This window comes from Melanostigma gelatinosum, assembly GCF_949748355.1.
Source record: "Melanostigma gelatinosum genome assembly, chromosome: 13".
Taxonomy (NCBI): Eukaryota; Metazoa; Chordata; class Actinopteri; order Perciformes; family Zoarcidae; genus Melanostigma; species Melanostigma gelatinosum.
In genome coordinates, this window is record NC_136646.1 from 12,520,072 (window position 1) to 12,544,642 (window position 24,571).

Genomic DNA, 24,571 nt, shown 5'->3' on the forward strand with positions numbered 1-24,571 from the left:
AATCAGTGGTATAAATGTACAATGGGAGCGCAATGAGTACACACAATGAGTACACACAAAAGAATATGAAGATACCTAAATGAGTTGCAAGTACAAAAATACAGTGGGTGTTGTTGGGTGTGCGAACATAATTGTGTATGAAACGCGTAGAATATGTACGAGCTTTGTACATAAATACATCTCGAGTCACCCGCTGTTCAGTTCAGCTGTCTCACTTCTCTGTGTTGATGTTTTGCACTACAAAGGTGTGTGTTGGTGTTGTTTCTGAGTGTGTCTGTGTGTTGGCTTACATCACCTACAGAAATTGGCATTCGCTTCTTGTCGTCAGTACTGAGCCGTTGTGGAGAGAGCCTTACTGGCAATGATCAGCTCTAATGATTTTATGAGAGTCTACATGATTAATGTTGGCACAGCAGTGAGTTTGAGAACAAACCTTTCTCCCTCGCTCTCTCCCCCTGCTCTTCATCCCCTCCCACGCCACTCTCCCTCCCCCATCTCAGAGGGAATATCCAGTCTCAGTGTGTGCTGCTTTCTGTGGCGCTAGCTGGCGTTTGCCACATTAGTGTGTGTGACAATGGGCCTCTTTGAAGTGGGTTATTCTAGCGCGCTCACAGCCCAGCGCAGCAGAGAAGATGTCCCAGCTCGCTGTGCAGACAGGGCCAGCTATATACGAGCGCGGAGATAGACAGAAGGCATAGACGCGCACGTGCACGCCAGCACAGACAGGTTCAACACAATAGCTTTCACACCCACATCCTCTGAATGCGCTTTATGAAAGCTCTTCCCTGGCAGACAAAAGCCGCGCACTCCTCACATGTGTAGGCATGCATCTGCCTCAAAGCACAACACCAAATAAGAGCCTGCACCAGCCTCCCATCACTTCAACCACTATACCCGTCTATCATTCCATCCATCCGTTTAGTTGTTTTTTTCTCCCCGTCCCTCTGCAGGCCCAGTCCAATCTGAAAGCTCAGTTGAGCTCGGTCTCTCTCAGCTTATCTCCAATGGCTGCCTTTGATTTGAGAAAATGCCTTCATTCCCAGCTCCTCTATGAAGAAGCTGATAAGGGATGTCTTTTATCCACAGCAGATACCCCCCCCCCCACCCCCCACCCCCCAGCCCAGTGTGGGTGCTTGGTTTATGTGTATTTAAACGCCTGCACAGCATATGCAAACTGATGTGTGAGATTATATTTGTGAGTCTTGTGTATATGTTAATATATATATATTTATATATATATTTATATTTATATATATTTATATATATATTTATATATATATATATATACATATATTTATATATATATATATATATTTATATATATATAGATATTTTTTTTATATATATATATATATATATTTTTTTATATATATATATATATATATATATATATATATATATATATATATATATTTTTTTTTTTATATATATATATATATATATATATATATATATATATATATATATATATATATATATACATTTATATATATATATATTTATATATATATATATATATTCGTAAGACTTAAATGAATAGTTTTTTCTATGCATGTGAATAGCCGGTGATTCTATGCTGTGCTTTGAGCCATCATCCCGTGCTGCTTATCATTCCAATGTGACATTTCTATGATTACCCATAATCACACAAGACTGCTGCAACCTTGCAGGTGTCTCTAATAGGAAGTGATTAAGTGGGACAAGCTCATCATCACAGAGCCTCACGCTCGTGTGTGTGTGTGTGTGTACATGCATGTATGTGTTCAAGAAGAGGCTGTCTAAGGAATTGATTGAGGCTGCAGGATTCGTTGCATGGAGAGATAAGTTTTGTCTGTGTTTGACTCAGTCTAAGTCGCTGCTGAATGAATGCTTCTGTCCCGCTTTGACACAACAAATACATTGATTGTCCTTTGATGCCGCAAATGTCACGGCGTCTTTGAAGACGTTTTTAAGTGTTCAGAATGAGACTCGGGGCTGAAGTCTGTGCTCGACCGTCTCGTGTCTGTATCTTTCAACACTCATGTCTCTGATTAGAGTCCCAGTGGACACACCCTGCTGTGTGTTGGACATTGGCAGGTGGTAGTAATGGTGTCACACTGCTTTTCTCTGATCTCAATCTTAGTTTTGGGCCAGAGGAGCTGCTCCCTTCTCTCTTTTAGCCTATACGTGGAAGACACAGCTTGTCGTCTCAGATCTGCATTTTCCAACATCGCCCTGCCCGTTTGGAGCTCCTGCCCTCCCCTCAAGCATGAGCTCGCTGCAGTCGCTTCTCTCCAGGGACCTATGAATAATATTTGTAAAGCTACAAAAAAAAAATACTCCTCACTGCTCCCCGCAGAGCCCCAACCTCATTGATTTTTTTAATTTCTTTTTGCTTGAGGCTAACGATTGTGTTCAGGCTAATCTTAGCAGAATAGCGAGCGCATGCGTCAATGAGAGCGATGCATTAGCAGCTCTGCATATATTAAAGCTGCTTGCTGTGGTTGAAGCCACACACTATACTTTGAGGGGATGTATCAAGCAGCTTTACCAAAGAGAGGTGATTGAATTCATTTGCTTACTAATGAGGAGGGATTGCGAATTGTACACTTCCCCCAACTCCACTTCCACCTATTTAAAGCCATTTCCTCATTACTGCAATCAAATCCAACATTTGCTCTGTATTACAATCAAGCCTTTTTGTCGGCTCATCAGCCGCCTTTGTGCCTTTTTGGTACTCAAACTCGTTGTGCTGCTTTTTGTTGCCTTCTGTCATTACGGGTGAGAGCTATACCTTCATGGGGATAACTGAGCAGCAGAATTTGAACCTTTTGCAAATCTATCTGTACCACCTCAAGTTTTGGGGTCAACAATACTGAGTTATGTTGTTTGAAGCAAGAATTGGCTTATTTTAGAGTCATATTTTTCAATTCCAAGACAGTTTAAATCATTTGTTGAGGTGTCTTTTTTGTTCTTATGTGTAATCCTACACAAGCATTCAAGTCTAATCAAATCCAATCCAATTGCTCTCGTTCTCTCGTTCTCTCAGTCAATCAGCAACATTGATTTTATTACAGGTAATTGTTCCCCCTTGATAATCATGATTAGTCCTATTCTCTGGAGCGTTATGGTGGAGTACGCACTTCTGCTGTTGTTAAAGCCAGATTAGCGGTAAATCCTTTGTCTCAGCAGACAGACGCTGACGGGGTGAAGTGGGTTAGCTAAGACGGGGGTTACAGTGTTGTAGCCAAAGGTCAACAAAGCTCTTGGTTCACCAGAGTTTTTGTCAACTCAATAGCGATGACTCCCTGAGACGCTGCCTTATAAATATCGGATTGATCCCCATGATGTTAGGATGGATGTAACTGTGTGGTAAGATCTGGTCCCAGCCCACTCCACAATGGTGCCATTGTGGAGTGGGCTGTAGTTTGTACTGTTAGCAATGTTAGAACCGTTAGCTGCGAGCTGCCGGCTCAGCCGCTAATGAAATGCTCCCAATCCTGTATATATAGCACCTGTATCAGATTTGACTCCAGGTTTTCTGAGGCTTTGAACTTCAGTGATAGAGATTGTGAGCATTACATCTCAAACACTCAAGTTGCTGTCAAAAAGTCAGCCATCAATAATATGATGTCAATTTGGTATTAGCTTGCCTCGAGGATACAATAAAATGTAGAGCTGTGTTCAAAATAGAGCCTGGCATTGTGTCGTGCCTAAAGTCACAAAGAGCATCCCAATTAAGGAATGCAATGAGAAAGCAATGTAAAGCATTTTATGGTCATTATTTGCACCCAAAATGCATACGTTTTAGGAACTTCTGCACTGTAAAACATTTAAGCTGGTTCAACTTCAAAACATAAGGGTCCCTGCTGCCTTAAAATAATGTCAGATCATACTGTGAGTCATGATGATGTAAAACCAGTTCACTAACTCGAGCTAACAAGTTCAGTAATATAAGAACAATGCATGCTGGGAAGTCTGCTGCTATGCTAATTATGTTTCTTTGGAAACTTAATTGACTGAGTAGAACATTCACTCAACTCATCATTTCAAAGTCACAAGACTTCAAACAGATCAAATCTATTATCATTAGGAGAATGAAATAATATCAGTTGATTCCACTCAACATATTGTTTTACAGTGCGGTGTTTCAAACACTGCTTCCCTCTGGTGACCTCTGACGGATGGAGAGCAACCCAAAACCGTGGTACTAATGCTGGACTGCGTGGTGGAAACACGAAATCCATGCAGTTCCAACAGCATCAGCAGTCCAAGGCTTACCCCGGACTGTAGATCAAAATTTCACACGATTAAGGTTTAATCTAGTCTGTGCGCACTTTACAGTGCTGCCCGCTTTGAGGGTGTTCGTCCATCCCCAATGACCCCAGCGCTGATTTTCAGTCTTTTCATTGGATCGTCTCCGCTGTGCTCTCTCCTGCGATAAGTAGCAACGCTTTGACACTTGAGGACACTTCAGCAACTTTCAATCGAGATGAATCTGTCTTTGAGATCTGCCAAGGTCTCTGTGGATGCACAGCTGAGAGAACGAGAGCGAGAGAGAGAGAAAGAGAAGGCGGTTATAGAGACGGGCCATTTGTAGCTGCTGTCTCGGAGATGTGGTTCCATTCCCACTTTACAACCAGAGGGGACAGCTCACTATATCATTCAGCCGTTTGTTATTTTTGTCTGAAGCAGTAGATGGCCGAAGGGGAGAAATGTCTGTCTCTTTCCCCAGTTGCCTGAAGGTGAAACCCATGCATCATACAGAGAGTGTGTGTTTGCTTTGAATGCATTCTTGTGTGTGTGTGTCCATGCAGATGTCCACATCAATACGTGTGAATAAAGGGGAGGCTTATTCTGGAGCTATCAGGTGTCAGAGACTATTGTTCAGGCTGAGTGAACCAGATTGAATTCCTGATTCAGTTTGGTATTTCGTTAGCGTTAAACTAACCAGCCGGCTTGCCTGTGTTTTTTTGACAACATCTGCTTATTTCCAGCCTCTACCCTCTTTGTCTATCTATCTCCGTTCCCTTGGCTTTCAGCGGTGCTCCTCTTCTTTTCTTCTCTGCCCATAACTCTATTACATCTCCTTTATGCTCGCATACTGATGATAAAGTTTTCATAGAGCAGAAAGCGGGGTTAGCGTTTGACTTCATGGTCCTCTATGGGTGTTTATGAGGTCTGTGTGGCCACAGCAACGGGAGACACGTCTGCAATTCCCAGGCGTCCGCAGTGAATCGCAGTGATCCGTGTTTCTGCTGTTTCTGCGGCAGTTATTAAAAGCCAGGGGAAAGGTTACCATAAATGCCACTCAGCTGATGTGCAGCTCAAGCTTGGCAGACCTCCTCAACTCCCCTGCCACCCTTGGTTTCACTCTAACATTTCGAGGAAATTCACCTTACTTGCTTTTTTTTTTTGTTACACCTGCTACAACCCCCTTAAAAAACATCTTCCAATGCAGCCGTAGCTAAAGCAGTACTTCCTGCCGCAGAATTGAAATTAAAATCATGAAAAGTAAAAGTAAGGGGCGACTGTGGCTCACTGGGTTAAGAGGGTTCGATCCCCGGTTCGACAACGGTTCGATCCCCGACTGGGACGTGTCACGTGTTGAAGTGTACCTGCGCAATACACTGAACCCCCGGTTCCCCGGGTGCCGATTAATGGCACCCCACTGCTCCCTATATACAGGGATGGGTCAAATGCAGTAGTCAAATTTCGTGTATGTGTAAAAATGTATATGACAATAAAAATGCTTTCTTTCTTTCTTTCTAACCCCAAGCCTAAATCGAGCACCTGAGTGACAAATTGGCAGTTTCCTCTGAATCCTACGCCTCCACGTCTCCAGTACTGTCACTCCGAGGCTTCCTACCCCCTCCTCCCCCTCCCTTGTCACCACTTCTCCCAGACACCCTGGGCACTCGTCACAGAGGTCACGCACCTGTCGCCTGCTGTAAACAGGAAATGAATAATTCAGGAGACGGCGCTGGGTGACTGCAACAGCTGATGGTCTCTCCGTGACCAGCAAAGATTTATCCCAAGGATTCGCATTATAATCCTGAGCTGGAATCACACTAATGAGAAACGCGAGAGAGAGAGAGAGAGAGAGAGAGAGAGAGAGAGAGAGAGAGAGAGAGAGAGAGAGACTGAGGACCCACTCGCAGCCAGACCACATGTCCTTGACCTCTGTGGCTAATGAAGTTAGTTAGAAATGGCAGCCTGTAGTTGAACGAGGAACTTCCTCCGCACACACTTTTTTTTGCATTTTTAGATTTGCAGGAGGATCGTGCTGATACAGTTGGACCACATGCACCCTTAACTGGACTAACTGTTAACAAAAGAGCCTCTCCTCTCCGCTCCTCTCTGCTCCTCTCCTCTCCGCTCCTCTCTGCTCCTCTCCTCTCTGCTCCTCTCTGCTCCTCTCTGCTCCTCTCCTCTCCTCTCTGCTCCTCTCTGCTCCTCTCCTCTCCTCTCTGCTCCTCTCCTCTCCTCTCCTCTCTGCTCCTCTCCTCTCCTCTCTGCTCCTCTCCGCTCCTCTCCTCTTCTCTCTGCTCCTCTCCGCTCCTCTCCTCTCCTCTCCTCTCCTCTCCTCTCCTCTCTGCTCCTCTCCTCTCCTCTCCTCTCCTCAGTTATGTTTGAGAGAAAAACCAAAGTAGCAGGTTGGGAGGCAGCAAGATGCCGGTTGGGGCTGCCGGCTAGCTGGAGTGATTGCTTTTCGCTCCTTATCGCCACACCAGCACTGCGGCACTTATTCACAATTATAACACCCACCGGCTCACCCACCACACCACACACACACACACACACACACGCACACAACTCCCTTCGCCACTTCCACCCAGCCATCCCTCTGCACTTCTTTTCTAACTCCCTTCACATGGAGTGAAATCCTGCTGGCCAATAGCAACTTGGGAATCCTGTTAAGGCCTCGCTCCTCCAAACACCTGCCCAGGCTCTGATAATAATCCTTATCTGCTCAGCCCCATGTCTCTTCTCCGCACCCAGGCTGAGCAGGAGGGAGTGGAGGTTATATAATATAAAACCACCATGGTCACATATTGTGTCTGGTGCGTCATTTTGGAAGTGCCACGCAGTAGGCAGCTGCAGAGCGACATGTTAAATCATTTGTGGTGAAGTTTTCCTATTTAAAGACGCCTGCACTACAATGTCTCGTATGTAGAATGATCCCTTCATGCCGTTCTCCCATCTTTGTAATTACTCATGAGGAATGAGAGGAGACATCTGCATGCCAGCACTGTGAGGAGAGGAGGAAGGAGATAACAAAGGGCAGAGCAGCTTCTCACAAAGACTTTCCAATTTGCAGCTTGCAGCTGTTTCTCTTCAAAGAGCTCGTTGAACGGGCCCGTCCTCTCTCAGCCTGGAAGTGGCTCACAATCCAAATGTCTTCGCCGCCGCTGATTAGGGGCCAGCGTCTGGCAAACGATGACACTTTTCCTCCTGCAAAAATGTGTTAACCGTGTCTGAGCCCGACTCTCCTCCATTAACAGGTGTTTAGACGTCAATGTGATAAGAGACCGATCATTTGAGGCAGTTTTTCCACAGCTGTACTCACACACACACACACACACACATAACCTTCAGTCCATGAACATGGGTCCTTCTGCATCTGTCGTCATTGCACACTATGTGCATGTATTGGCACAAGTGAATATTGAGCAGTTTGTGCATAATTGCGTTCACTTGTCTCTTGACATTTCCTACCCATTGTTTTACCTTTGTATAGCCGCATATGCTGTACATGATTGAAAACCAAATGAGTCTAATGGATCCACAAGGCATGGCACCGCAACCCGTAAATTAAGTCCCGCAGATGTGCTTCTGTAGATTAATCTTCACGCTCCTGAGCAATTATTCTGTCAGTGACGCTGAGGCATGAGGTTGATTTGAAACAATTACAGTCCAGGTTGGGCAAAAATTAGCTCCGCTACTTCACAAGGACGCCGCTGATTGAGAGCGAGGGCATTTTAAAGAGCAACCGAGGGGCGACTGTTTTTCAATATCGGCTACATTGTCTTTCAGCAAACCTTTTCCCTGAGTAAATTGTCTCTCAGTTTTGCTTTCAGTCAACAAAGATGTTATATCGTGCAAGCACATTTGGCTAATTAGAATGATCTTTTAATTATCTTTGAATTGCTAACTGTGTTAGCTTTTTCTTGAGGTGTTATCTACATTATAGAATGTGAGCTAATTTATGCATTACCACTGTGCCAACCTTCACAGCTGGAGGACTTTTATTGCCAGTATTACTGTGTCATAATTCTCATGTGACTGCATTTCTACTCCTCAAACAATATGAGAGCTGTCTTCCACTTCCCTGCTATGCGTTAAAAGGGTAGAAAATAAATTCTTGGCCCTACAGCTAGGACTTAAAAAGAACAGGAACGATTTGCCTTTTGATAGCCAGCACACATTTCCATCACCGGTTTTAATTGGCCGTAGACACACGCCTGAGAGCGGAATTCAAATTAGCTGAGGAAAGTCGAAAACGAAGAACCTGGAAAGAGGGAATGAATGAGGAAAACTAATTCAGGTGGAATTGGAGTAGATGATCATCAAGCCATTTGAATGGAAAAGAAAAAATGGCAATTTAGGCAATTTACTAGCTTGCTGCAATCTAAGCAGGAGCTCCTTTGCATCAAAATGATTGTAATAATGCAAAAATAATGTACAGCGCAATGTCCTGTGCAAGCTTTTTTCCTAGTGTCGTTTGTATAAATAAAGGGAACGTTCTCGCCTGCGATACATAAGAGTGTGAGTGTAAATCAATCATTAATTGTAAAGAGCTTTTCTCCTGTGTGTGTGTGTGTGTGTGTAGGTGTGTGTGCGTGTGTGTTGTGATACACCATTCGAAGAAATTCAAGAGAGGATCGTGCCACTGTGTTCAGCTCCAACTTAATTTTCATTTCACATTCGTCACAGCCTCATAACCACCTTTGTGTCTGAGCGAGTGTTCTTTTTCATCTCTTGCTCCTCTCAACTCGTCAGCCGAAGAGTTAAAATTAGAAAGCAACCTCTGTCTTGTCCTTATTTTCTCTTGTACACCACTTCTCTCTCTCTCTCTCTCTCTCTCTCTCTCTCTCTCTCTCTCTCTCTCTCTCTCTCTCTCTCTCTCTCTCTCTCTCTCTCTCTCTCTCTCTCTCTCTCTCTCTCTCTCTCTCTCTCTCTCTCTCTCTCTCTCTCTCTCTCTCTCTCTCTCTCTCAAAGATCCTGCCAGCCCGGCTCGCCCACCATATCTAATCAATTTATAATGACCTGTCACAGTTGGCGTGATGCCTGTGTGACGCTTGGTCGACCGGCCTGATATTTATTCATGTAAGAACGATGTTGCACTTAATGCCGCTTCCACAAATGACTCAATTTGTTGAGGAAATGATCCTCATCTGAGTTCCTGTCACTCCTGCAGGAATTCCTGCAGCCCTGGGTTGTTGCATGTATGTGGGCCATGGCTTTCAATTAGTTTATTTCGTTTTTTTCACACGCCACTGCAAAGTTGGTAATGCTCGTTATCACAATGAAAGGAAGATGATGCCAACGTCGACTCTGTCAGACAGATGTTAAAACTGTCATAGTTGTATGGCTTTGATCATCTCCCACCTTTTCAACAGAGTGTTGTAAAAGTTTGTTTTTACCTCGAGGGAAAGGTCCGACAGCTGCCATTGTCTTTGCAAAGCAAAAAAAGGAGGAGATTAAGAAAGTGTGGGTGACTTATTAAAGCTGCTCACCCTAAGGCTGGAAAGCAAATACAAATTGTCGTGTCACGGGTTGTCCCTAGGGTGGGGCAGTGCAAAAGAGAGCATCAAACAGGCACAATCAGACCGTACAAACAAAAATAAAGGTTTTATTGGCCCATCTCACTGGCAGTTCCTTTAACTCCAAAAATCACACCTCAAACAAAAAAGCCCATGAATAAACCTAAAGCGTCCCGGAGGAGAAAGGGGGTTCTTCATCCAACACACTACTCCCACTACTCCTGCAAAGTCCTTGGTCTCGGTTCCTCCAGGTATGCGTCCTCTCTCCTCCTCCAGGCCCCCCCCCCCCTCTGCCGTGGTGCTCTCCCCTTTATTCCGTTTCCCAGCCCTGCCTCAATTAGGGGCCTTAAGCACCTGCAGCTGGGTGCATGATGAGGCAGTCTGGGAGCTGTAGTCTCTAGCCCGGCGGCCATTTTGGGTTGTGGGCCCTGATCCTGGGTGAGGATGTAGCGCCCCTCCACAACCTGTTCCCTTGTGATGCCACACAATTTATTTTTCTTCTTCTTTCTTCTTTGCTGTTTATCGTCACATTGAAGTACTGTGTACAGCTGCTGCTTCTGCAGAGCAATGGCTGGCCATCGGCGCCGTCTGCGTAGATTAATGTGTTTGATACTTCCACTTCTCCTCTTTTTTTTCTTTTTGCCTGTGTAGCATCAGGAGTAAGTGGCATCTCTGTTGCCCGCCCGTAGCCGTTTGCCTCGCAGGGCTTCGCAATGGGGAAGCTGAGCAATTTGTTTCTGGGTGGCTCCAGGCTTATCGTCTCAGCTTGACAGATGGGCTTTGCCTCTGCTCAGGTTGGGTTCGGTAGCAGCGCGCTGTTCGCTGCTTGCCTGACAGAACTCATTATAGACACTGCCCGGGAGAAGAAGCATCTCTACGAGGTTCCCTCGACCACCGTCGGACTGCCACGACTCACTGCTGAGCCAAACAATGTATCGACCCAAACATACCGCTGAAATCTGCTCTGTAGTTTGAGGTAAAATATCGAATTTAGAAATGATTCAAATCTGATCTTTTCATGTAAAACTATTAATGTCAATGTGTTGCTTTATAACAGTAAGAAAAGAGACGGCAATGGCAGGGTCATTTGGAACCTCTCTCGGTGAACAGTACTTCCCATAATTCAATTTTAACCTTGTTGTTTATCAATGCGGATAACAGGCAAAGGTTGATATGTTCCTCTGATGAGGAAGCATCACAGCTGAAGCCAGAGGCTGAATATTGATCTCATTTAAACTTCAACGTCAGGTCATATTTGATTTATAAGCTGTAAACTAGCCTCTATATATACTTGTATTCACTTCTTCGCATTGTGTCGTCTGTCATTACCAAAGCGCTAGAATAATGATGTAACTGTACCCGACGCAACAGGAGAGCAGAAGCCTGACCGAGTAGAGGGAATATTTTGGCGGTTGACTGAGAGGTAAACAAAACCGATTCAGGGTCTGACTTTGTATAATTCCTCCAAAGCTGCATGTGAAAGAGAAGTTATGAAGTCATCTTCCTTTTTCAGTCAGGAGGCAAACTGTGCTTAGCCTTGCATATAATCAGGCCACACGGAGCAATCTGCCACCTCCTGCAATCCTGGGGAAAGGAAAAGAAAGGAGGGCACAACTACACATATTTGAGATTACCTTCAAAAAGCTTCCAGAAAGGAAGTCCTGAGATTAAATATAATCCTCATAAGAAAACTCCTCTCGTTATTAGAGACTGACTCCATTATCGGTAACATTTTTATCATGCAGATATTTTCGATTTCTGTTCTTCTCCTCTCGCTCTGTTCTGCTCAAATATTCCTTCCGCATATTTACCGAATAAACTGTATCTGTCTGCCGCGCACACATCGGAATACAAACTGCCATGTGCAGCGCACACAGTCATTAGCTTACACACCCCACAGCTTACACACCCCACTACACACAGAGTCGCAGAGCAGCCAGCACGGCATGTTGAGTGACCCAGAAAAACTAAATGATTCAAATAAACAACTTTAAAGGCTTTAAGGTGAGGAAACGAGTGAGGGAGAGGAGGGAGGGTAGAATAAAAGGGCTCTTTGCTCTTTTAAATTGCAGAATAATCTACGTTTCTCAACTGAAGCAGGGAAGTAGCTTGCAAACAATTTTTTTTTTTTTCAAAAAGCTCAATTTGAATGCAAAAGCAGCTTGAGTAATGTATTTATTTGGCCACTTTCCAGGTTTGAGTCTCATGTTTAGAGTAACTGTATATGCATCACGATGAGATCATAACTGCCGTTGTAGAGACGCATGTAATTCTTGCCTGTTTCGTGCATCTGAACCAATCAAATTGGCCTAATTGGGGGCTAAATTAAGTTCTTTCATCATCTCTGCACTGTTTCATCGAATCAGTCCTGTCGCACCCTATTTTATTGTACTCGGGTCTGCAGATTATCTTCATATTTTAAGAAGCAGTGGAGAAAAGAACTGAGGGAGGAATGGCTGGGGATGGAGAGGAATAAAAAGCTGCAGTTTTTAATGAAAACTGATTGTGCTTAATGTTCTCCCTCCGTGCTGTAATGGTTCCCACGGTGGCCCTCGCACCGCCTCCTGATCAAGCGGAAGCTAATTGGCTGTTAGGAGTCACTTTTCTCTCCCTCCCACTTTGTCTCTCTCTCTCTCTCTCTCTCTGTCTCTCAGTGGAGTATATCCAGAGGCATGAGCAATGTCATTTCATGCCCTCAAACGGCCGTGAGTCTCTAATACACCATGAGGCCAATTTACAATTTCCAGGCGCAGCGCGTCTGAGGAAGCCATTTGTATGCATAGCATGTCTTGGGTTATTTCATATACCTCGGTCGAAAAAAAGCCTCCGTTGGTTGGGTTATTGTAACTAAAAGGCTCCAGTTCTATATTTATGCGTAGGGTTGTAGTTGCCCATCAGAGGGCAGCGGCTGAAGTTTGCGGGGTGGTTGGGGGATGTTGAAACAGTGTGGCAACAGCGCGGCAGATGCACAATGAGCATCATCGTGTCATGACTCTTGAGTGTGCGTGTCAGGACTCGAGTCTACGCACATTTTGGAACTGGCATATGAGGACCGCGCTAAACATCATCAAAAAGAGGTTATTATGTGTACTTGGCAACTGACGAAAGAATCATCCACATGGTGCAGAGTGATTATGCTCGCATTGTGCCTGCGCTTAGTGCTCATCATTTCACCGGTCAGCAATTTTCCCTGCAAATTTCCCTGTTCATACATATTCAAGTTTAGATGTGTAGATATTCATTATCCCGGCTGGATAATCAGATCAGAAGGTCTATCTGACAGTCCAACTGTTACCCAGCAGGCAGGCACTCACAGCTGAGCAGCAGAGATGTGGTGAATAATGCCCTTACAGAAATCAACAGCTTCTATCCCGCCAATCAATTTACCGAGAAAAAAAATAACTCAAAACTAGAAGACACAGCCAACTCCTCCTCTGGTGTATTATATGAAACCCGCACAAAGGATTTCACCATGCTTTCTTTCGGCCCTATATAGAAAACTGCATAATACAAATTCTATTCTGACTTCCTTCTGTTGTGGTTGTTGTAGGACTTGGTCTTGCATGTTACTTTACCTCAACACAGCAGCCTTTTGTCTTTTTATACCAACAGTATATCCAAAGTCATGCGCGTCCTCAGGGATTCACAAGGGCACAGCGCCAGCAGTGGTACAGCGTCCTTGTTTTTTCAGTGATGTTTCATTCTCTGAGCGCCACGAATGACGACAAAGGGAGTTCTGTCATACTGGAGTCTACAACTATTGGAACTATAGTTGTTGAAAAAATTCATTTCCGGAAAAGACTTATTCTTCCTGTTTGAAAAAAAGACAAAAGGTGACAGCCAAAATGCCATACTCGAGGCTTCAAAGCTGTCGTCCACAAACCAATGGGTGACGTCACAGTGACTATGTCCACTTTGTCTGTACAGTCTATGCCTAAATATATGTCGCATTGGGGCTCTTGCTCAAACGACTGATCCCGGTCTTTTCTGGAGGACTCGAAATCTCGAAAAGGCACCAGTTTTAAGCAAGATCATACGAAGACAAATTGCGGGGCATTTTTTGAGAGGCTATAACAGTTAGAAGGAAAAAGAAGGTGCAGATCAACTCTACCAACTCCCAGACCCTGCTCTGCCAGCATCTATCCCACATAATTACACTGGGCCACAAATAGAAAGGCCGTTTTCTCTCCTCTGCTTTTCTCCTTCCTGTGCCGCTCAGCAGCACTTTGCAGGGATACGCAGCGCACGGGGGCAGGGCGGAGGTATTTAGATGTGAGAAAAGGCAATTTGTCAGAAACCTAAGGGACCCACTGGAGTGATGACAAGAGAATTACAGTCGAAGGCCTAAATGTTGAATGTCTAATTCTGTGAGAGTAGAAGAGGAATGAGGAAAGAAGGCTCAGTATGTTTGCTTGTGAACGTTGGAATTCATTATTTTCTCATATGTGCAAGAAGAAAATAATTGAAATTCTGTGGCTGGGATGCACCACACAAACATCCGAGTAGATGCGATGTGACGGTTGCTGTTGTGTAACAAAGCCCAGTGAGTCATGACAGGGAGGAATGCGTTGTTGTGATGGTTGGAGGAGGAGGAGGCCTGCCTGGGGAGAGGCTGGCGGAGACTGGCGGAGACAGTCAGATCCGTTAGAAAAGTCATCTCAGAGAGAGAGAGAGAGAGAGAGAGAGAGAGAGAGAGAGAGAGAGAGAGAGAGAGAGAGAGAGAGAGAGAGAGAGAGAGAGAGAGAGAGAGAGAGACTGGACATTTGGTTTTAGGCCTTGCCTCAACCGCCAGTGGTTGTCTGGACCCCGGACCACAACTGAGGCATAAATAAACCTAAGACTCGACCCAGACATGGACAGAAAGAGTGCAGACACACACACACAACATTAAATGAGTGGAAAATGACGCAGTGTGAGAGGAGGAGGTTATCAGGGGCTGCAGGCTGAAATAAGCCATCCTTCCTCCTTTAATGTACACACACACACACACACATTGAAAAAACACAAGAAATGCGCTTGAAAAATGCATGTTGCTTTGCTTTAAAGTGTACTCCGACCGGAATCCCACACAATATGTGCCAAGTGCGTGTGTGCATGTTATGTGACTGTGTTCATATTGACTTCTTTCTTGCCCTGGGAGCTATTTGTGCGTAGGCAGTTCTGTTTGTATGCGTTTGTGTGTGTGTGTGTGTGTGTGTGTATGTGTGTGTGTGTGTGTGTGTGTGTGTGTGCGTGCGTGTGAGACTGGTCTAGTACATGCAAGCAAAGCGTACACACACACGCCTTCGCTCGCTGTTGTACATGCCTGGATTCGGGCTGTGCCTCTGTGACAGCGTTATCATCCAAAGAGGCAAACAGCCAGGACCTGATTTAATAAGCTGCCTGGGGAGTCTCGGAGATGTGGGGAAGCACTATCGGCTGATAACCGTCGTCCCTGCAAGCCCAGCCTTTTCTCCGATAGCCCTGCCAAGAGTCGACTCGGCTTCTCCTCGTTTTCTGTGTGAATGTGTATGTGCGCTGAGTGTGTGAGCGATCTCCCGCCGGCTGCTGCCCACGTGTCTGTAGGCTGCCTGTGTCCAACCGTTGCTGCATCTCTTTGGGTGTCAGACAAACAGCAGAGGGGAGTCACACATGGCAAAAGGCAGGCCTGAGCCCGGCACTGAGGAGCATATGCTCAGAGCTCGAGTCTTTAAGGCCAACCACCCAACAACCATACATCCCCGCGCCATAGCTGCCAATCCTGCCAAGCCGCAGGAAGCCATGGGCCAGACTACTGACAGATTTCCCCATCTTTCCCTCTGGTCTGTGCTTCACACATACAGCAGCAAGGGTGAGATAGTGGATGGGTGCATCGTGCACTTGGTTTTCATGGTGGAGGCAGCAGACTTATAATTAAAGTCGGCTTTTTTTAGAAAGGATCTTTTCATCAGAAAAATCTGAATGCCTTGTTGAATCACATGTTTTCTCATCTAGGCAGCCCACAAACAACTGACTGGGTCGTCTTATTTCACAGTTTGTGTGTTGCAGATACCCAAATGTATGTGCACAAGCGCTGACAAAGTGAGTTCTCGATGATATGTCCGCCCGACAAAGTGTCTCAATTAATTAACCTCAAAATTGGGTTGTATTTGTGAGCAGGTTTAGATTCAGAGAAGATCCAGTTTAAGATTTTTTCAACTTCGTGACACGAGTTGCTAGTGCAGTGTTATCGTGCATACATGTTATAGACATGGGGCAATGCATACATTTCTATCGATTTGAGTTCCATGTGCCGCACGACATGAATGAATCCAACATTTCTCAGACTGTTGTATTCTTCTTTTCTCATTGTTATAATGTAATTTTATTTCAACAACAAAAAGTATCATAGAAGATCATATCAACACCAGTGTTTCTGTCGTTACCTTTACCTTTTTTCTCCCACCGTCGGCCTCTGAAATCTTACACATTGTCTCCCTCCCCTTTCCTGAGAAGAAGCTTTTTTTTGGCCAATGTTTTTCTGTATTTCTAAGCCGCTGGTATTATTGTCATCATAAGGTCAGTGATTGCTTTTTTTGTCTGTGGTTTGCGTTATCACGTCAAGTATCAAGTACTACCTCCTCACTGTGTGTGTGTGTGTGTGTGTGTGTGTGTGTGTATGTTGCAGGGGGGCTTACATGATAGGCATGCTTTGGTGGTGGCCACGGTGACCCACAGCTGACACTGATGATTGATCCTGGTGCTGGGATAAGTGCCTGTGCACCGGTGAGCACACTGGTCCACTGAAACGCAGCCAAGCGGAAAATTTGAAATCTCTTCATCCCTGGTCCATTTGAAATCCGATATCTCCCATCTTCCCCTCGCACAGGCACCTTTCCTGAGCCAATAAATCAGTAATTAAATGATGTGTTTGTGAGTGTGTGTGTGTGTGTGTGTGCGCGTGCGCACATGAAGACTGGTGGTTTGTCCTTGGGGGATCAGCCTGGGCAATTGGGGTGATGGGAGTATTAAGTCTCCAGTAAAAGTGCCCGTGTACATCTCCTATTGTCTGCATAAGAAGAGAAACACACACACACCGTATTGTCCCAGACACATGCACATGCACATGCGTACACACACACACACACACACACACTTGAGTTGTACAATGTGTGTCGGATGTCAGCTGGAGGTGTAATGGTGCCTCTGGTACCAAATAAATCAAAGTCAGGCCTCCTCTGAGTGCAGCACCTGACCTTTTGGAAGCCTTCAGTTCTACTCCTACAATCACACCGGGACAGAAACGGCCCCCTGTGTTAACATGTCCCGTTGTTTTGCAACTTCTCACATCCATCTCTTTGTGTTGTCCAGGTACGTCGGCCCAGGGCAGACCCCTTCTGGCTTCCCTCCCCATCCCGGGACGGCCCCTGCAGCCTCAGCTCGACCTCAAACACCTCCTGCCCTTCAGACTCAATGGATCCTCCCCACTCAGCCTCTTCCCTAACTTTAATACGGTGAGTGCGATGGCTCTTTGGCACCTGATATCATGGAAAATAGCAAATAGATAAAGTGGAGCCACTTAATCTATCCTCTAGGAATTCCAACAACTAAGGTCTCAAGCAAAGACTGACAAAATATCTTGTAAAAAATGTTCTTTTCTCATCTTGCACACGCTTGCAACAATGCTATTGATCAAAAATCCCCAAGTCAACCCCCAACAAACGCATTAACGTTTTTAATACTCTGAGCCAGGAACAACCTTAGTTTTATGGGTCGGGGTTGTGATCCAAATACTTCATAAATTTAGTGTCAACATTCAACCTCATGATCAGTGAGAGAGGTATAAAGGCTATAAAACCATGTCCTAATGCTATTCTGCCAGACCTTAGCCTCAAATACTCGTCCCCCAAAACTCTCCCTCTGTCCCTGCAGGGCCTTTACCTTCAGTTTGGGATGCGAATCTTTATTCAAGCAGTGTTTCACCTCTGAGCAGTCCAGTTGTCACCTCAGTGTATCAGCATCTCAACAGATGAGACTCTTATTACTTGGTTCCAAGCCTCGGCAACAAACAGTTCGGTGCTTCCCTCGCCTCTGTGCCTGGAATTAAAAGCCTGTATCTTTGATCCTTTACTCACCAGCGCTATACCCATTGTCGTTTGTGTGTGTATGTGTGTGTAGGCACTTCTTTGATTTCTTTGATCCTAGCTTGACACGCTTGTGCTTGTGCACAAGGGGGTGTGTGTGTGTGTGTGTGTGTGTGTGTGTGTGTGTGTGTGTCTTCGCTTCACTCATCGCACACTGTGAAACCATCTCCAGTTCCGTGGTCTGTAAATGAAACATAAGCCACAGCTTTCGCTCCAGCATACACTTTACGCCTTTTCATACCGAGCGGGAAAAAGGTTGAAAGAGAGAGAAGTAGGGCCACACAGACTACTGGCTGGTTTTATGTGTGAGGGGGTGGATAAACGTGTGCTGTCTGATGTGAATGTGTGTATGTAGGGGGTCTCCAACCTGCTTTATGGCAACATTAATTCCTCTAGCACACTCATGTATTTATATTAGTGGTGGAGGCAGTAGGGCAGCTCTCTGGTCAGTGTTTTGTCTGTGTAATGCTTATGTTTTCAGCCAGGAAATTGCTGTTTTTATTCTCAAATCAACGTCTTGGTCTTGCAGTTCTGTTCCTTTATGTTGTCTGATAAAAAGAATTCCTGGCAACCCACAGCTGATATATTCGAGAATTTAGAAGGCCTCGTGCTTCTTTGATTAGAAAAAAAACAAAAGCATTCATATTGGAAAAGCTTTCTTGCAGAAGAATATTAATGAATGCATAAAATCATACTCACAGAGTTGCAATGATATTCAGTCTTTCAGCCATTGTTATATACAGTAGAATACAACTCGCAGTGTAGCACCACAACCATAATGCAGAAATGATAACTGTGGAAATAAAGTCAAATCAGTGTCGCTTCAGTCCCGGGAGGAGCTGATTATTAGCCTCCATAACACACAGTCTGACAGCGCAGCCGTGGCATTAATCACAAAGTCCATTCCACGGGGAGCCCCGGGTTCTCTTAGCCCTGATAAGGCACATGTCCTTTACGTGTGCAGGGGGGGGGGAAGATAAATGCACCTGTCTCCAAAACTAAATATCCTCCGGTTCCCCTGGTGTCCCTTCTGACATCCCCCCCCCCTCTCTCTGTGTGTCTCTTTCTCCCTCTTTCTCTCTACCTACCATTAAGCCCCATCATGGTCTCAGCCGCCCAGGCGCAGGATAAGTTCTGTCTGCACCAGGATGGCGGGGGAGGACGGAGGGCTTGGACAAAAGACTCATTTATAGCAGTTGGTTCAGGATGGCTACAGACGGACAATGGGCACATTCTTTGGTTCCTAAAACAAATAGCTGTGTGCAACCTGCCCTGCTGAGGCGGACAGAGGGCAGCAGGAGTGGGAGAGCTAGGTTTCAACAGTCAGGCTTTGGCCGGTGAAGGGAAAACTCAGTTGCTCCCAGAGGTGGCTTTGAGTGAGGCAGAAGAGGCCAAAATAAAGCAACAAAGGCAAATATAGCCCTTAGGGAGAGCCCTTCAGCGTGGAGGTTTCAGTGGCAGGTGTGTTTATATTCCCTCTCACACCTGGCCTTCTTGAGGAATCGGTAGCAAACAGACTCCACTCTTGCAGAGAGGCAGCTGCCTTGGACATGGCACAAGTCTTTGCGTGGTACGAAGGGATCTGATGCTGTTCAGGCTTGTGTATCCGTATCAAGGCAGCGCGTCTTCCTGACTGCCATCAATACACCAACGCTCCTTGATCTCTGAGGCTGTCTGTAGTGCCACTGGTGTAGATCCAGTGAGCGGTCTAACTCTGTGTGAGTGCTTCGCTCTCTGCGGTCACTGTTCTGCCAAAGCGAGCAGAGGAATGGACCGGGCCAGGACCCCGGGCCAGCCTGGAAAGCGATCTAAGATGATTGTTATATGCGATACCAGGCTGAAGGGTGCCACAATGAAATCAGCTGTGGCATGCAGACCTTCGAATGAAGCCCCGGCTTTCACTCGACTGTTTATAGTACGCCGTTCTGGGACTGTCTGCAATCTATTTACAGACGGTTCAAATTGAATTAGTCTGCCCAAAACCCTCTCCAAACGCTTCCCTCTGCGCTGCACTGACTCATAATGTATTAGACAGTCACATAACTGGGATTACAATGAACTCTAACTGCATTTGAATACAAGCTGTAGTGAGGCTTGCAGCAACAGGCCAATGCAGTCGTGTTTCGAACAATATTACATATCCTGCAGAGCCTGTCTGGAGAGAAAAAGACTGAAGCTGAATTTAGAGTCTACATAAGAGATTAACAGGAGTCGCCCCATAGATACCGCTATCAAGTTGAGCATCAGATTGATATCACTTCACCATGAACAGTACATGATCAGCCTCTATCATGTTTGAATTATGTTCGCCACAGTAACTGTATGTACATTGTGATACAGGGCGATGGTGGTGGGGGGGGGGGGGGGGGGGGGGCTACATGCATACTCAGAACAGGAGCTACATCCATCTGCAGTGCAACGGCTCTGCTAGATGTGTGTTCCTGAAAAACAGAAGACTACTCTGTCTCTGCAAATTCATTCACTCTCAACGATCTCTCAAAGGAATCTGAAAGTTGAATGAGAAAACACAAGCACCTTAAGCTGAGCAATCAGAATTATTTTAGTCCTAACCATTGTCGCTTGTAGCCCTGACGTGCAGTTACATTTTTTGCAAAAGCATGTGCACAGGTACAGTGTAACCGCTTAACACAGAAGTATAACTCCAGCCGATGGAAGTGAAAGCCACAACTCAACAGCATCGTTGAAGCAGCAAAGATCATAGGCATCCAGCAGATCTCTGAATACTCCTTACGGGAAATTCCTGGGTGGGTGTACCTCTCTATTAAACTTGCATCATATGTTCATTTTTATGTCAGAAAGAACAATTTTAGGAGCCATTGTTTTCAGTTTTGTTGGACACCAGTGCATTGTGACTAATACAGCATGGGGCCCGTCTTGGCTCGGCCCCATTTTTGAGGTCTGGATGTTGAATTAAAAGAGGTGGAGCTCTATTCATGCATTCCGCCCTGTGAAAGCAGGGATAACCCCGATGATTACTTGCCTGCAATGCATGAGTGAAGAGGGAATCTGACACACATCTTAATAATTATCAAAACACAGTGACCAGTCACACACAGCGGAAAGGATTCCACACCAGTAGAACGTCTCCTGACTTTACTGTGTCTGCAAGAACCAACAGCTAACGGACACAGATTTGCTGAAATCACAATCGTTTTTTCTTCCGATTTTATTGCTTCACACAAAAGTACTGGGGTGCACAATAAAGTGACATTAAATCCAGTAGTCCCTCAGACTTTCATAGGCGCTTACATAAAATATGTCTTATAGAAATAGGACACAAATGTTTGACGAATCATAAAGAAATTGTGTGGGAGTAGTGATATCATCCGTGTCATTGCCATTCAACTGCAGACCTTCTGTGGTGGATGCCGGCGCGCAAAGATACCTGTAACTGTGTTGTATGAGAATGTTCCAGCGCCAAGGCTGTCTGGCCGCTTGTTTCCGTTGCTGGCCGTTTGCTTTTCATGGTTGTTTCTCGCAGTCTGAGACCAAAATGTCACATAACGTAACATTGGCCCCCCCACCTTTGCTCCTTCTGTATAGAAGAAGAAAGCGCGTTCACTTTAAACTGAGACTGTACACATTCTGTTGCGATGATTGAACCTTCTCTGCGCAGAGAAGAAATATGAAAAAGACTACCTCTGGTTTTCGGTATTCTTTATTTTCGCATTAAAAGACTCGTGCAAAAAGCGGGTATGGAATTTTTTCCATCACAGTATCTGCTCCCTGTTATACTTTAATAAAGGATGAAAAGAGTAGAAGCAGTTGGAAAGTTGAAACTGAGATAGTCCCCTCACATCACAGGGTCATGCAATCTCGTGCGAATTCACTGAGTGAAGTTTTCATTTTTTTTTCCAGATTCATGCAGTAAATCTGCTCAGCTATCAGGTACACACATCCAGCAGCAAGATGATCATACAGTTGAAACATCACCTCTGTAAAAACAGATTCAACAAAAACTGAACATTTTAACCTTTGCGAAGACAGTGTTCATTTCAGGACTGATGTATTAGACTGCATTTGTTTTAGCTGGCCAACTTTCATCTCTACAAGGGATTAGCTGTCTATCCTCAATATATTTCTCAATATTGGTGCCAAATATTCACCATTTATCACAAATAACATTATTTCCCCATTACTTTCTGCTGTAGCTAAATCATTTAAGTGGCTATTTCTGCTAACTGGTTCAAAACTACACATTCACTGTTGCCCTGTGACTCCTTCTATTTTTCTTTACATTACATCAAAAAAGGATGGCCACCCACCGCTGCACTAGAGGATATAAAAGTATGGCCACACCGAAGATTGAATCGTGTCTGTCTGGGGAATAACCTCACATCTGAGTTGTGACATTTCTCCATTTTGGAAAATCGAATTTGATGGAACTGACGTGGTTTGTACTGGTCTTTTCTTTCTGCCCCACCAGATGGACCCTGTCCAGAAGGCAGTGATCAACCACACATTTGGTGTCCCTCAGCCCCTCAAGAAGAAACAGATTATCTCCTGCAACATTTGCCACCTGCGCTTTAACTCGACGGTAAGACATGTTTTAGTGGCATTATGTGCCTTGGTGTTTATGAGAAATATAGAGAGTTTGTGGGACAAGAAGAGAGAAATAGACGAAATGGCAGACTGTGTGATTTACAACAACAATGCAATCTGTACCAAAAAGTGTGTCATACTCGGAGAGAATAATTGCTTTGTTTTGTGCTTCTGCAATCTTCTTGAATGTTGCTTTTTGAAAATATGGCCGCCCCTCATTTACTTAAGCCCTTCTCATCCCCACTGTGTGTGTGTGTGCGCGTGTGCGTGTGTGTGTGTGTGTGTGTGTGTGTGCGCGTGTGTGTGTGAATAAGCAAATCGTTGCGTCTGTATATATGCAAAACAAAAAACGGGAAGCGGAGCCCTTTCTGTAAATTTATGTAAATGTTAAAGTTGCTCATTTTGTTTATGTTCTAGTTATGTGTAAAAAAGAAAATAAAAAGTAGAAAGTTTCCCTTTCAGTGGAATCTGTGCGTCTGTTGTTTTTGGTGTGAGGGATTAGACAGCAGGGAGAGCTGTCGTTTATCAGCGAAGAGCAGAGACAATCAGCAGCCACAGCAGGAAGCAGCGGTCTCGGCTCCTCGTTCCGTTTCTCCCATCCTTGCCACTCCAAGCACGCGCACACAAATATACACAATACTGTAGGCTGGCAAACATGCGCACGAGAGCACGCGCGTACATACACATCGACACACAGGCAAACATCCCCTGACATTTCATGCATATTCACATAAACAAACAGATAATAGTCCAGAAGGCCTTAAGACGTCTCGTCTGGCACTGTAAAGTACACACACAGAGACACGCTTTTTTTTCTGGACTCCATCTTCAAAGAAGGGCTGAGGAGGCACAGGGGACAGGGAGCTGAGGGGGGGGGTGCTGCTCACCCATTATAGAGAAAATCCCATTCCCTGCCGCTGCACACCAAGTTATCCTTACGCATAATTCTCAAAGGGGGAAAAAGTAAGCTTTCTCTGTTGCTCAGTAGAGCACAAATCGACCTTAAAGAGCAATTTAACAGCAGCTGAAAATCTTGTTTTTGCTGACCTCCATTGGTTCAACTGGTCACCTACCTGCAGTGATATAAAGGTGCACCCCAGGGTGTGTCAGTGCACTGTGACATCACTGTTTGGTGTGAGTACAGGTGCAAAAGAGTGCAATTCTGACAACACGTATGTGTTTTCTAATGACACGTTTGACATATTGGGAAATACGCTTGTTAATTGTTTTGCAGAGAGTGAGATGAGAGATCAATACCACTTTCATATCTGTATGTTAAGTCAGCAGCTGGCTCGGCTAGCTTAGCACAAAGACTGAAAACACAGCTAGCCTGGCTCCGTCCAAAGGTGACAAAATAGACCTAACTGCACCTTCAAACGAACCTGGTTTCATAGGGGGTCGTGTGCCGCACTATTTCTTGGTCGAATAAAGTAACTCCCGAGAGTCTTGTCATCACTATCACCATATGTCATGATGAAGATGATGAAACATATTTCCCAAAACGGCAACTTATTTCTTTAATTTCACACTCGAGGAACACCTGCGCAGCCAAGGGTCCTCTGGTTGCCTTGGCCCTTTCTGCTGTGAAGATAAAAAAAACCTTTTCAATCCAGAAAAGGAAATGAAATGGTTTGAGGACGTGTTGCTATCGAGGCATTTTGCATGTGAATGTGTGTTCGGTATTTCTGTTCTAAACAGGGTTTTTTCTACTTTCATTAACAGTCAAGGACATGTGAGGGATTTTGTCTGCCAATGGCTTCTGAAAAGGGCTTGAGGTTGTTTGAATGTTGTTTCAAGAAGTATGTGTGTGTGTGTGTGTGTGTGTGTGTGTGTGTGTGTGTGTGTGTGTGTGTGTGTGTGTGTGTGTGTGTGTGTGTGTGTGTGTGTTTGAGAGTTTTCAGTTTGTCTTCGACTCTTGTACCTGCATACATTTTTTCATTTGATGTCTTTCCTCTTGTTCATCGTATTTCAAATTCTTACATTGTGATAACATAATAGAACATAATAAGGCTGCATGTATTCATAGCACACAGAGACAACTGTGACTGGCAAATGTTTTAAAGGCAAAATATGATTCCCACCAATCCTACACTTTTTAGTGACTTGCGGGGAAACATGCACTTCAACAATCAAAGACATGAAGCGAAACAGATCTGCCAT

General features: G+C 44.9%; 1 protein-coding gene across 3 annotated transcripts in view; it reads left to right on the top strand.

The window, feature by feature from the left end:
- znf385c (zinc finger protein 385C) overlaps positions 1-24,571 on the top strand; it is a 113,701-nt gene that overhangs the window by 76,291 nt on the left and 12,839 nt on the right. For all 3 annotated transcript variants that reach the window (XM_079281364.1, XM_079281365.1, XM_079281366.1), the window contains 2 exons: positions 17,076-17,218; positions 22,296-22,406. In XM_079281364.1, coding sequence (XP_079137490.1) covers positions 17,076-17,218; positions 22,296-22,406 — 254 coding nt within the window. The remainder of the gene's footprint in view (positions 1-17,075; positions 17,219-22,295; positions 22,407-24,571) is intronic.